At 46.9% G+C, this 12,850-nt stretch overlaps 1 protein-coding gene across 2 annotated transcripts in view; it reads left to right on the top strand.

Moving 5' to 3' along the window:
* Positions 1-12,850, top strand: part of LOC137658621 (transmembrane protein 107-like) — a 99,443-nt gene that overhangs the window by 18,607 nt on the left and 67,986 nt on the right. For both annotated transcript variants that reach the window (XM_068393545.1, XM_068393544.1), the window contains exon 2: positions 5,461-5,665. In XM_068393545.1, the coding sequence (XP_068249646.1) occupies positions 5,582-5,665 (84 nt within the window). In that variant the 5' untranslated portion in view covers positions 5,461-5,581. The remainder of the gene's footprint in view (positions 1-5,460; positions 5,666-12,850) is intronic.

Below are 12,850 nucleotides of genomic sequence, written 5' to 3'. Positions count from 1 at the left end.
GACGCGGTGCGTCAACCTCCGCAACCCAGTGTGGTTACCACTACTCGCCCACAGCAGACTAGACAGTCAGGAGTAGACGCTTTGCGCCCCCGCGCTGCTATGGTTGTTGCCAGCTCACAGACTGGGCAACAGTTCCATGACGTTGCGTCCGGTGCAGTCACGCATGCACCCGTGCTGCCGGACTCAGCTGACCAGCCAACTCCTACTCCTTTGCCGCTTCCTCCTCAGTATTCAGATGATGGACTCTCTGATGATGACGACGCTGCACACATTGACGACCCGCATACGGACATCGACGAACCCAAGACCACGCAACCCTCCTTGGACTTTAGGAAAGTTCTTGCACTGTTCAGGGAGATGTTTCCTGATCAGTTTGTTTCTGCGGCCCCACGCTCGCCTCCATCTGAGTTCGCTTTAGGCACGCAGTCATCCGTGCCTGCCTTTACGAAGCTCGTCCTCGCCCGCTCGTCTAAGAGAGCTTTAAGAGTGTTGGGAGAATGGATGCAGTCCAAAAAGCACCTTGGGAAGACAGCATTCACGTTTCCCCCTGCGAAACTCTCTTCCAGATCGAGCGTCTGGTATGCCACGGGAGAAGTTCTCGGCTTGGGAGTTCCTGCCTCTGCCCAGGGCGACTTTTCAAGCCTAGTAGACTCTCCCCGCAGGCTAGCCATGAGACGCTCAAAGATTTGTTGGACTCCTTCAGACTTAGACCATCTGATGAAAGGAGTGTTCAGAGCCTTCGAGGTTTTTAACTTTTTGGATTGGTGTTTGAGAGCGTTGAGCAGGAAGATCTCCCCTTCTGACAAGGAAACTTCCATGCTCATTATGTCCTGCATGGACAAGGCCATACGGGACGGTTCCAGTGAGCTTGCGGCTTCGTTCGTTTCCGGGGTCATCAAGAAACGGGAAAACCTTTGCTCCTTCTTGTCAGCTGGAGTTACACAGTGTCAGAGATCGGAACTTATGTTTGCTCCTCTCTCAAAGTGCCTTTTCCCAGAAGAGTTGATAAAGGAGATTGCTGCCTCCTTGATTCAAAAAGACACGCATGACCTGGTTGCGTCATCTGCCCGCAAAGCCACCCCTTTGCCTACCGTGTCTAGACCCAGGATGGACACTCCAGCGTCCAGGTTCATTCCGCCCTTTCGTGGCAGAGCCTCCAGCAGAGGAGGTGCTCGTGCCGAAGGGAGACGTGGGAATAAGAAGAAAGGTACCAAGTCCTTTAAGGGCAGAGTCTGACTGCCACATTCTTCAGACAGCAGTGGGAGCCAGACTCAAGAACTTCTGGCAGTCCTGGGAGAAAAGGGGCGCAGATGCACAATCTGTGAAGTTGCTCAGAGAAGGGTACAAGATCCCGTTTGTACGCAAACCCCCTCTAGCAACGTCTCCCATCGACCTCTCTCCCAGGTACAGAGAGGAGGACAAGAGACTAGCTTTGAAGCAAGAGGTGTCCCTCTTACTAGAAAAGGGAGCGGTAGTCAAAGTCCGGGACCATCAATCCCCGGGCTTCTACAACCGTCTCTTCTTAGTGGTAAAGAAGACAGGAGGGTGGAGGCCGGTGCTAGACGTCAGTGCTCTGAATGTCTTTGTCACAAAGCAGACGTTCGCCATGGAGACGACAAAGTCTGTTCTAGCAGCGGTCAGGAAGGAAGACTGGATGGTCTCTTTAGACCTAAGGGACGCTTACTTTCACGTCCCCATCCACCCAGATTCCCAACCTTTTCTAAGGTTCGTTTACGGGAAGGTTGTCTACCAATTTCAAGCCCTGTGCTTTGGCCTAAGCACGGCTCCTCTTGTCTTTACGAAACTGATGAGGAATATTGCCAAATTCCTGCATTTAGCGGACATCAGAGCCTCCCTCTATTTGGACGACTGGCTTCTAAGAGCTTCTTCCAGTCGTCGCTGTCTGGAGAATCTAAAGTGGACTCTAGATCTGACCAAGGAATTGGGTCTCCTGGTCAATATGGAAAAGTCCCAACTGGTCCCATCCCAAACTATAGTGTACTTAGGGATGGAGATTCACAGTCAAGCTTTTCGGGCTTTTCCGTCGGCCCCCAGAACAAGTCAAGCCCAAGGATGCATCCAGAACATGCTAAAGAAGGACCGATGTTCAGTCAGACAGTGGATTAGTCTGATAGGGATGCATTCATCCCTGGAACAGTTCATCGCGTTAGGGAGACTGCACCTCCGTCCCCTTCAATTTCACCTAGCTGTGCACTGGAAAAAGGACAAGACGCTAGAAGCGGTCTCGATCCCCATTTCCGAGAAGATGAAGTCATCACTGACTTGGTGGAAGGACAACATCTACCTCAGAGAGGGTCTGCCCCTGGCTGTTCAGACCCCCAACCACGTTCTCTTCTCGGACGCATCGGACACGGGCTGGGGTGCGACATTAGACGGTCGGGAATGCTCGGGAACTTGGAACTCGAATCAAAGAACGTTACATATCAACTGCAAGGAGCTACTGGCAGTTCATCTGGCCTTGAAAAGCCTCAAGTCCCTCCTTCTAGGCAAGGTGGTGGAGGTGAACTCAGACAACACCACGGCCTTGGCGTACATCTCCAAACAAGGAGGGACCCATTCTATGACGTTGTACGAGATCGCAAGGGACCTCCTCACTTGGTCAAGAGATCTAAACCTTTCTCTAGTAACGAGGTTCATTCAAGGCAACATGAATGTCATGGCGGACTGCCTCAGTCGGAAGGGTCAAATCATCCCAACAGAATGGACCCTACACAAGGATGTGTGCAAGAGACTATGGGCCACATGGGGCCAACCTACCATAGATCTCTTTGCAACCTCGATGACCAAGAGGCTCCCAAATTATTGCTCGCCAATCCCGGACCCAGCAGCAGTTCATATAGATGCTTTTCTACTGGATTGGTCCCATCTAGACCTTTATGCATTCCCCCCGTTCAAGATTGTCAACAAGGTACTGCAGAAGTTCGCCTCTCACGAAGGGACAAGGTTGACGTTAGTTGCTCCCCTCTGGCCCGCGAGAGAATGGTTCACCGAGGTACTTCAATGGCTGGTGGACGTTCCCAGAACTCTTCCTCTAAGAGTGGACCTTCTACGTCAGCCACACGTAAAGAAGGTACACCCAAGCCTCCACGCTCTTCGTCTGACTGCCTTCAGACTATCGAAAGACTCTCGAGAGCTAGAGGCTTTTCGAAGGAGGCAGCCAGGGCGATTGCTAGAGCAAGGAGGACATCCACTCTTAGAGTCTACCAGTCGAAGTGGGAAGTCTTCCGAAGCTGGTGCAAGTCGGTATCAGTATCCTCAACCAGTACCTCTGTAACCCAAATAGCTGACTTCCTATTATACCTGAGGAAGGAAAGATCTCTTTCAGCTCCCACAATCAAAGGTTACAGAAGCATGTTGGCAGCAGTCTTCCGTCACAGAGGCTTAGATCTTTCTAACAACAAAGATCTACAGGACCTCCCTAAGTCTTTTGAGACCTCGAAGGAGCGTCGTTTGGCTACACCGGGTTGGAATTTAGACGTGGTACTAAGATTCCTTATGTCAGAAAGGTTCGAGCCACTACAATCAGCCTCCTTTAAAGATCTCACTTTAAAGACTCTTTTCCTCGTTTGCTTAGCAACAGCTAAAAGAGTCAGTGAGATACATGCCTTCAGCAGGAACATCGGATTTTCATCTGAAACGGCTACATGTTCTTTACAGCTTGGTTTTCTAGCCAAAAACGAACTACCTTCTCTTCCTTGGCCGAAATCGTTCGATATTCCTAGCCTTTCTAATTTGGTTGGAAATGAACTAGAAAGAGTCTTATGCCCTGTTAGAGCTCTTAAGTTCTATTTAAGACGAACTAAACCTTTACGAGGACAGTCCGAAGCTTTATGGTGTGCTATTAAGAAACCTTCTTTACCTATGTCAAAGAATGCAGTTTCCTATTATATCAGACTGTTGATACGAGAAGCTCATTCCCATCTGAATGAGGAAGACCATGCTTTGCTGAAGGTAAGGACACATGAAGTTAGAGCTGTCGCAACTTCAGTGGCCTTTAAACAAAATAGATCTCTGCAGAGTATAATGGACGCAACCTATTGGAGAAGCAAGTCAGTGTTCGCGTCTTTTTATCATAAAGATGTCCCAGTCTCTTTACGAGAACTGCTACACCCTGGGACCATTCGTAGCAGCGAGTGCAGTAGTGGGTGAGGGCTCAACCACTACATTCCCCTAATTCCATAACCTTTTTTAATCTTTCTCTTGAAATGTTTTTTATTGTTGTTTTTTGGGTTGTCCGGAAGGCTAAGAAGCCTTTCGCATCCTGGTTGATTTGGCGGGTGGTCAAATTCTTTTCTTGAGAAGCGCCTAGATTAGAGGTTTTGATGAGGTCCTTTAGTATGGGTGGCAACCCTTGATACTTCAGCTCCTAGGAGTCGCTCAGCATCCTAAGAGGATCGCGAGGCTCAGTAAGGAAGACGTACTTAAAAAGGCAGAGTAATTGTTCAAGTCGACTTCCTTACCAGGTACTTATTTATTTTATGTTTGTTATTTTGAATAATTGCTAAAATGAAATACAAAATACTTAGCTCATAATAATGTAAACAAGTAATGCTGGTGTCTACCCACCCCCCTGGGTGTGAATCAGCTTATATAATCACCGGCTAAGTTTAATATTGAAAAATGTTATTTTTATTAATAAAATAAATTTTTGAATATACTTACCCGGTGATTATATATTAAAGGACCCTCCCTTCCTCCCCAATAGAGACGCAGTGGACCGAGGAGAAAATTGGTTCTGTGTTTACATTGAGTACTGAGTACCTGCTCGACAGATGGCGCTGTTGATGTACACCCCCTACCTGCATAGCGATCGCTGGCGTATTTTGAACGTAGAGTTTTTCTGTCGGGCAGCAGAGCTGCAGCTTATATAATCACCGGGTAAGTATATTCAAAAATTTATTTTATTAATAAAAATAACATATTACAAAACAATTCTTCTTTGCTTAGGAGGTTAACTACTCCAATGTAATTGTTCAATGGCTATTTTCTTCTTGGTAAGGGTAGAAGAGACTAGTTATGGTAAGCAGCTCTTCTAGGAGAAGGGCACTCCAAAATCAAACCATTGTTTTCTAGTCTTGGGTAGTGCCATAGCCTCTGTACCATGGCCTTCCACTGTCTTGTGTTAGAGTTCTCTTGCTTGGGGGTACACTTGGGCATACTGTTCTATCTTATTTCTCTTCCTTTTGTTTTTTTGAAGCTTTTATAGTTTATATGTGAAAGATCTAATTTAATGTTGTTACTGTCTTGAAATATTTTATTTTGATTGTTTATTCTTCTCTTGTAGTTTATTTATTTCCTTGTTTCCTTTCCTCACTAAGTTATTTTCCCCTGTTGGAGCCCTTGGGCTTATAGCATTCTGCTTTTCCAACTAGGGTTATACCCTAATTGTAAAAATAATAATACAGTAATAGTAATAATTACTTATTTATCTTATTGCAGGGAAACTCAGTGCAGTAGATGTACACCATACTTTGAAACAGATGCATCCGTCCTAAATGAATGGTCCTGCAACAAAATTATACTAACTGAAAGGCTTCAACCTGGTTGATTCATTACAAAAATGAGAGTGACAGGACTCATTCCGGCGCGATTTCTCACATTGGTGTCACACCTGGTTCTTCTAATCAACATTCTGCTTGCAAGAGTAAGTAATTTCTGTAAATATAATAATTTATATCAACTTTTGAACCAACAATTATTGCAATGAGTTCTTAAGCTCGATTTACATGGTCGAGAGGTTTGTCGAACCTGCTTGTCAAATGGTTCAAATAGGTGGAGTCAGTCATAAATACTTAAGGTTTGTGGTCAATGAAGCATCTCCTATAAAAGTCAGGCGAGAACAGACCTTCTTCGAACCATTCGACAAAGTGTTTGATGACCAAATACCCCGTTCACACGTTCGAACATCACTTCAAACAGTTGTCTATTGTTCCGCGTTCAACAAACCGTTCAACCATGTAAACCCCCCTTTTAGGCAATATCTTTACATTTGACTCCAAAGTTATTAAAAATCGAGTATGACATATAAACAATTTTTCATTATTTAACTTAGCCGGTGATTATATAAGCTGCAGCTCTGCTGCTCGACAGAAAACTCTACGTAAAAAATCCGCCAGCGATCGCTATGCAGGTAGGGGGTGTACTACAACAGCGCCATCTGTCGTGCAGGTACTCAGTACTCATTGTAAACAAAGAACTCAATTTTCTCTCTGTCGTGCTACCGGCAAGACCTACTAATTCGCTGTTGCTAACTGGATTTGTTTTCACAACTATTTGGTGAAGTACACGTTTCTAGTTTTGAGCTTTCGCTGTGCAGGCTTTCTCTTCAATAAATCCTTGCATTCTTTTTTTGATATCGGATTATTTGTTGATGACTTTGGATAGTTTTTGAATTCCCCTTTGACCAATTCAAAATGGCTGACCCTTCTCAAGTCCCAAAATTCAGGAAGTGTAATGCTAGGGACTGTTCAAGGCGTCTTCCGAAGGCCTCTATCGATCCTCACACCGTTTGTTCCAATTGTCGGGATAAAACCTGTCAATTGGAAGATCGATGTGAGGAATGCGTTGGGCTTTCGGAATTCGATTTTATCGAATTCCAGAAATATACACGTAGGCTAGAGAGAGATAGAGTCAGAAGTTCATCTCGTTCAGTTGATTTTTCCTCTCCTCATGCCCCACAACCTATTCCTTCCCCTGTAGTGGTTGCTCCTAATCCCCCTTCTGGCACTCAGGAACCTTCGATGGCTGATATGATGCGTGCCATCCAAGCTCTGGGTGAGAGAGTTGAGTCCTTGGCTAGTGACCGTAACCAGCTCATGGCGGACGTCAAGGAGCTGAAGTGTAAGAGTGCAGTGGGAAGTGATAAAGTGAGTGATAGTGTTGTGGATAGTGTTGCGCTTGAGGGTTCGTCTGTTCGTGCCTGTCGTCCTCCTAGTCCGGGACCTCTTGCAAGCTCCCAAGTCCAGGGGAGAAGCAATGTCGTACGACCAATGGGTTCGAGAGGCTTTAATCAGCGAACCGACGTTCCCTCCTTGGTTTCGGGCGTATCTACCCAAGATCGCCCCACCCACACAGAGACGAGAGAGCCCATTTATTCCTCGTCTGCGGAAGAGGTTTCTCGTAAGAAACCATGGACCAAGGTCTCACGACCTCTTAAGCGCAAGTCGGTCCCTTCCGCGCAAGTCCAACGGCCCAGTTGTAGCCACTGGGTCAGTTCGGACTCGCTGCAGTCTTCCGATGACTGCTCACCTCCTAAGAGAGGCAAAGCGGTACCGCCTCAGGCAGTTACACCGTCTGTCGCCGCACCTGCTCCTGCAGACCCTAAGTGGTCTTTGCTGCAGACCATGCAGTACCAATTAACGTCTCTGATGCAGGACTTTCGTGCGGAGAAGGTTGCTGCTGCACCAACCTCTTGCCTACAACCAACCACGGTTGTGCGTCCTGTGGACGCTGAGGCGACCTTCCTGCGCACTCCAGCTGAGAGAGTCCCGCCACCCATGCGTTCCAGTGTACCCTGCCAGCCGCATGTTGACGTTCAGCGACGCACAGAACCTTCCGTTGACGTTCGCGAGGTACAACAACCGTCAAAGTTGTTTTGTTTTGACGCGGTGTGTCAACCTCCGCAACCCAGTGTGGTTGCCTCTGCTCGCCCACATCAGACTAGACAGTCTGGAGTAGACGCTGTGCGTCCCCGCGCGACCGGACTCATCTGACCAGCCGATACCTACTCCATTGCCGCTTCCTCCTCATTTCTCGGATGATGGACTCTCTGATGATGACGATGCGGCACACGTTGATGAACCACATTCGGACCTTGACGAGCCCAAGTCCACGCAACCCTCTTTGGACTTTAGAAAAGTTCTTGCTCTGTTCAAAGAGATGTTTCCGGACCAGTTTGTGTCTGTGGCTCCACGCTCTCCTCCGTCAGAGTTTGCTTTAGGTACGCAGTCATCCTCGCCTGCCTTTACGAGACTCGTCCTCGCACGCTCGTCCAAGAGAGCTTTACGAGTTTTAGGAGATTGGATGCAGTCCAAAAAGAGTCTAGGGAAGACAGCCTTTACGTTTCCCCCTGCTAAACTCTCTTCCAGATCGAGCGTCAGGTATGCCACGGGAGAAGTTCTCGGCTTGGGAGTTCCTGCCTCTGCCCAGGGCGACTTCTCAAGTCTTGTAGACTCTCCCCGCAGGCTAGCCATGAGACGCTCTAAGATATGCTGGTCACCATCGGACCTAGACCATCTGTTGAAAGGAGTATTTAGAGCCTTCGAGGTCTTCAACTTTTTGGACTGGTGTCTGGGAGCTTTGAGCAGGAAGATCTCCCCGACTGAGAAGGAATCTTCCTTGCTCATCATGTCCTGCATGGACAAGGCCATACGTGACGGATCTAGTGAGCTTGCTGCATCGTTCGTATCCGGAGTCCTCAAGAAGCGTGAGAACCTTTGCTCTTTCCTGTCAGCTGGAGTGACACCGTGTCAAAGATCAGAACTTCTGTTTGCTCCTCTCTCTAAGTGCCTTTTTCCAGAGGACTTGATTAAGGAGATTGCTGCTTCTTTGATTCAGAAGGACACCCATGACCTGGTTGCGTCCTCTGCCCGCAAAGCCACCCCTTTGCCTACCTTGTCAAGACCAAGGATGGACACTCCAGCGTCCAGATTTATTCCGCCCTTTCGTGGCAGAGCCTCCAGCAGAGGAGGTGCTCGTGCCGAAGGGAGACGTGGGAAGAAGAAAGGAACCAAGTCCTTTAAAGGCAGAGTCTGACTGCCATCTTCTTCAGACAGCAGTGGGAGCCAGACTCAAGAACTTCTGGCAGACCTGGGAGAAGAGAGGCGCAGATGCACAATCTGTGAAGTTGCTCAGAGAGGGGTACAAGATCCCGTTTGTACGAAAACCCCCTCTAGCAACGTCTCCCATCGATCTCTCTCCCAGGTACAGAGAGGAAGACAAGAGACGAGCATTGAAACAGGAGGTGTCTCTCTTGCTAGAAAAGGGAGCGGTAGTCAAAGTCCTGGACCATCAAACCCCGGGCTTCTACAACCGTCTCTTCTTAGTGGTAAAGAAGACAGGAGGGTGGAGGCCGGTGCTAGACGTCAGTGCGCTGAATGTCTTTGTCACAAAGCAGACGTTCGCCATGGAGACCACAAAGTCCGTTCTAGCAGCGGTCAGAAAGGAAGACTGGATGGTCTCTTTAGACCTAAGGGACGCATACTTTCACGTCCCCATCCACCCAGACTCCCAACCTTTTCTGAGATTCGTTTACGAAAAGGTTGTCTACCAGTTTCAAGCCCTGTGCTTTGGCCTAAGCACAGCTCCTCTTGTGTTTACGAGGCTGATGAGGAATATAGTCAAATTCCTTCATTTAGCGGACATCAGAGCCTCCCTCTATTTGGACGACTGGCTTCTAAGAGCTTCTTCCAGTCGTCGCTGTCTGAAGGATCTAAAGTGGACTCTAGATCTGACCAAGGAATTGGGTCTCCTGGTCAATATGGAAAAGTCTCAAGTGGTCCCATCCCAAACTATTGTGTATTTAGGGATGGAGATTCACAGTCTAGCTTTTCGGGCTTTTCCGTCGGCCCCCAGAACAAGTCAAGCCCAGTTATGCATCCAGAACATGCTGAAGAAGGAACGATGTTCAGTCAGGCAGTGGATTAGTCTGATAGGGACACTATCATCCCTGGAACAGTTCGTATCGTTAGGAAGACTACACCTCCGTCCTCTTCAATATCACCTAGCTGTTTACTGGAAAAAGGACAAGACGCTAGAAGCGGTCTCGATCCCCATTTCCGAGAAGATGAAGTCTTCCCTGACTTGGTGGAAGGACAGTATCAGCCTCAGAGAGGGTCTGCCCCTGGCTGTTCAGACTCCCAACCACGTTCTCTTCTCGGACGCATCGGACACGGGCTGGGGCGCGACATTAGACGGTCGGGAATGCTCGGGAACTTGGAACTCGAGTCAAAGGACAATGCATATCAACTGCAAGGAGCTACTGGCAGTTCATCTGGCCTTGAAAAGCTTCAAGTCTCTCCTTCAAGGCAAAGTGGTGGAGGTGAACTCGGACAACACCACGGCTTTGGCGTACATCTCCAAGCAAGGAGGGACCCACTCTATGACGTTGTACGAGATCGCAAGGGACCTCCTCACCTGGTCAAAAGATCTAAACATTTCTCTAGTAACGAGGTTCATCCAAGGCAACTTGAATGTCATGGCAGATTGCCTCAGTCGGAAGGGACAAATCATTCCAACAGAATGGACCCTACACAAGGATGTGTGCAAGAGACTGTGGGCCACATGGGGCCAGCCTACCATAGATCTCTTCGCAACCTCGATGACCAAGAGGCTCCCAATATATTGCTCACCAATCCCGGACCCAGCAGCAGTTCATATAGATGCCTTTCTCCTAGATTGGTCACATCTAGACCTATATGCATTCCCCCCGTTCAAGATTGTCAACAAGGTACTGCAGAAGTTCGCCTCTACGAAGGGACAAGGTTGACGTTAGTTGCTCCCCTCTGGCCCGCGAGAGAATGGTTCACCGAGGTACTTCGATGGCTAGTGGACGTTCCCAGAACTCTTCCTCTAAGGGTGGACCTTCTACGTCAGCCACACGTAAAGAAGGTACACCAAGGCCTCCACGCTCTTCGTCTGACTGCCTTCAGACTATCGAAAGACTCTCGAGAGCTAGAGGCTTTTCGAAGGAGGCAGCCAGGGCGATTGCTAGAGCAAGGAGGACATCCACCCTTAGAGTCTACCAATCGAAGTGGGAAGTCTTCCGAAACTGGTGCAAGTCAGTATCAGTATCCTCGACCAGTACCTCTGTAACTCAAATAGCTGACTTCCTTTTATACCTGAGGAAAGAAAGATCTCTTTCAGCTCCCACTATCAAGGGTTACAGAAGCATGTTGGCATCAGTCTTCCGTCACAGAGGCTTAGATCTTTCCAACAACAAAGATCTACAGGACCTCCTTAAGTCTTTTGAGACCACGAAGGAGCGTCGTTTGGCTACACCTGGTTGGAATTTAGACGTGGTACTAAGATTCCTCATGTCAGAAAGGTTCGAGCCGCTACAATCAGCCTCCTTTAAAGATCTCACTTTAAAGACTCTTTTCCTGGTTTGCTTAGCCACAGCTAAAAGAGTCAGTGAGATTCACGCCTTCAGCAGGAACATCGGATTTTCATCTGAAACGGCTACATGTTCTTTACAACTTGGTTTTCTAGCCAAAAACGAGCTACCTTCTCGTCCTTGGCCGAAATCATTCGATATTCCAAGCCTATCAAATATGGTTGGAAATGAACTAGAAAGAGTCTTATGCCCTGTTAGAGCTCTTAAGTTCTATTTAAGACGAACTAAACCTTTACGAGGACAGTCAGAAGCTTTATGGTGTTCTGTTAAGAAACCATCTTTGCCTATGTCAAAGAATGCTTTATCCTATTTTATCAGACTGTTAATACGAGAAGCTCATTCCCATCTGAGTGAGGAAGACCAAGCTTTGCTGAAGGTAAGGACACATGAAGTTAGAGCTGTCGCAACTTCAGTGGCCTTTAAACAAAATAGATCTCTGCGAAGTATAATGGACGCAACCTATTGGAGAAGCAAGTCAGTGTTCGCGTCTTTTTATCTTAAAGATGTCCAGTCTCTTTACGAGAACTGCTACACCCTGGGACCATTCGTAGCAGCGAGTGCAGTAGTGGGTGAGGGCTCAACCACTACATTCCCCTAATTCCATAACCTTTTTAATCTTTCTCTTGAAATGTTTTTATTGTTGTTTTTGGGTTGTCCGGAAGGCTAAGAAGCCTTTCGCATCCTGGTTGATTTGGCGGGTGGTCAAATTCTTTTCTTGAGAAGCGCCTAGATTAGAGGTTTTGATGAGGTCCTGTAGTATGGGTTGCAACCCTTCATACTTCAGATCCTAGGGGTCGCTCAGCATCCTAAGAGGATCGCGAGGCTCCGTAAGGAAGACGTACTTAAAAAGGCAGAGTAATTGTTCAAGTCGACTTCCTTACCAGGTACTTATTTATTTTATGTTTGTTATTTTGATAACTGCTAAAATGAAATAAAATATCCTTAGCTCATAATAATGTAAACATTTATTGCTGGTCTCTACCCACCCCCCTGGGTGTGAATCAGCTTATATAATCACCGGCTAAGTTAAATATTGAAAAATGTTATTTTGATAATAAAATAAATTTTTGAATATACTTACTCGGTGATTATATATTAAAGGACCCTCCCTTCCTCCCCAATAGAGACGCAGTGGACCGAGGAGAAAATTGAGTTCTTTGTTTACAATGAGTACTGAGTACCTGCACGACAGATGGCGCTGTTGTAGTACACCCCCTACCTGCATAGCGATCGCTGGCGGATTTTTTACGTAGAGTTTTCTGTCGAGCAGCAGAGCTGCAGCTTATATAATCACCGGGTAAGTATATTCAAAAATTTATTTTATTATCAAAATAACATTTTTCTGTGAATTATATGTTTTAATTGATGATGAATTTGTAAATATTTTTATCCATTTGAACTTTTCATATTTTTTTTCTGCCCTGCTGGGATTAGCTGTATAGTATTCATTTCAATTTGTAAGTATATAAGACTCACTTTCTTTCAGTACCAGTGGAGATACGTTAACGTGGTGAAAAGGTTTATGTATTGGCATGAGCAACAAAGTTGTACTAGTTAGGGCCCCCCATACTACGTTAGTTTGCTGTGAGCGATCAAAGTAAAGTCTCCCACCATCACCAATCTGTAATTAGTTAACATGGCTATGAAAATTGTTCAAACCTCAGACATGAGCCGTTGATATGCCTGAAGCATTTAAATGGCTGCATTTGTTTTTGT

Source organism: Palaemon carinicauda, chromosome 19 (assembly GCF_036898095.1).
Source record: "Palaemon carinicauda isolate YSFRI2023 chromosome 19, ASM3689809v2, whole genome shotgun sequence".
Classification (NCBI taxonomy): domain Eukaryota; kingdom Metazoa; phylum Arthropoda; class Malacostraca; order Decapoda; family Palaemonidae; genus Palaemon; species Palaemon carinicauda.
This window is presented reverse-complemented; position numbering and strand designations above follow the sequence as displayed.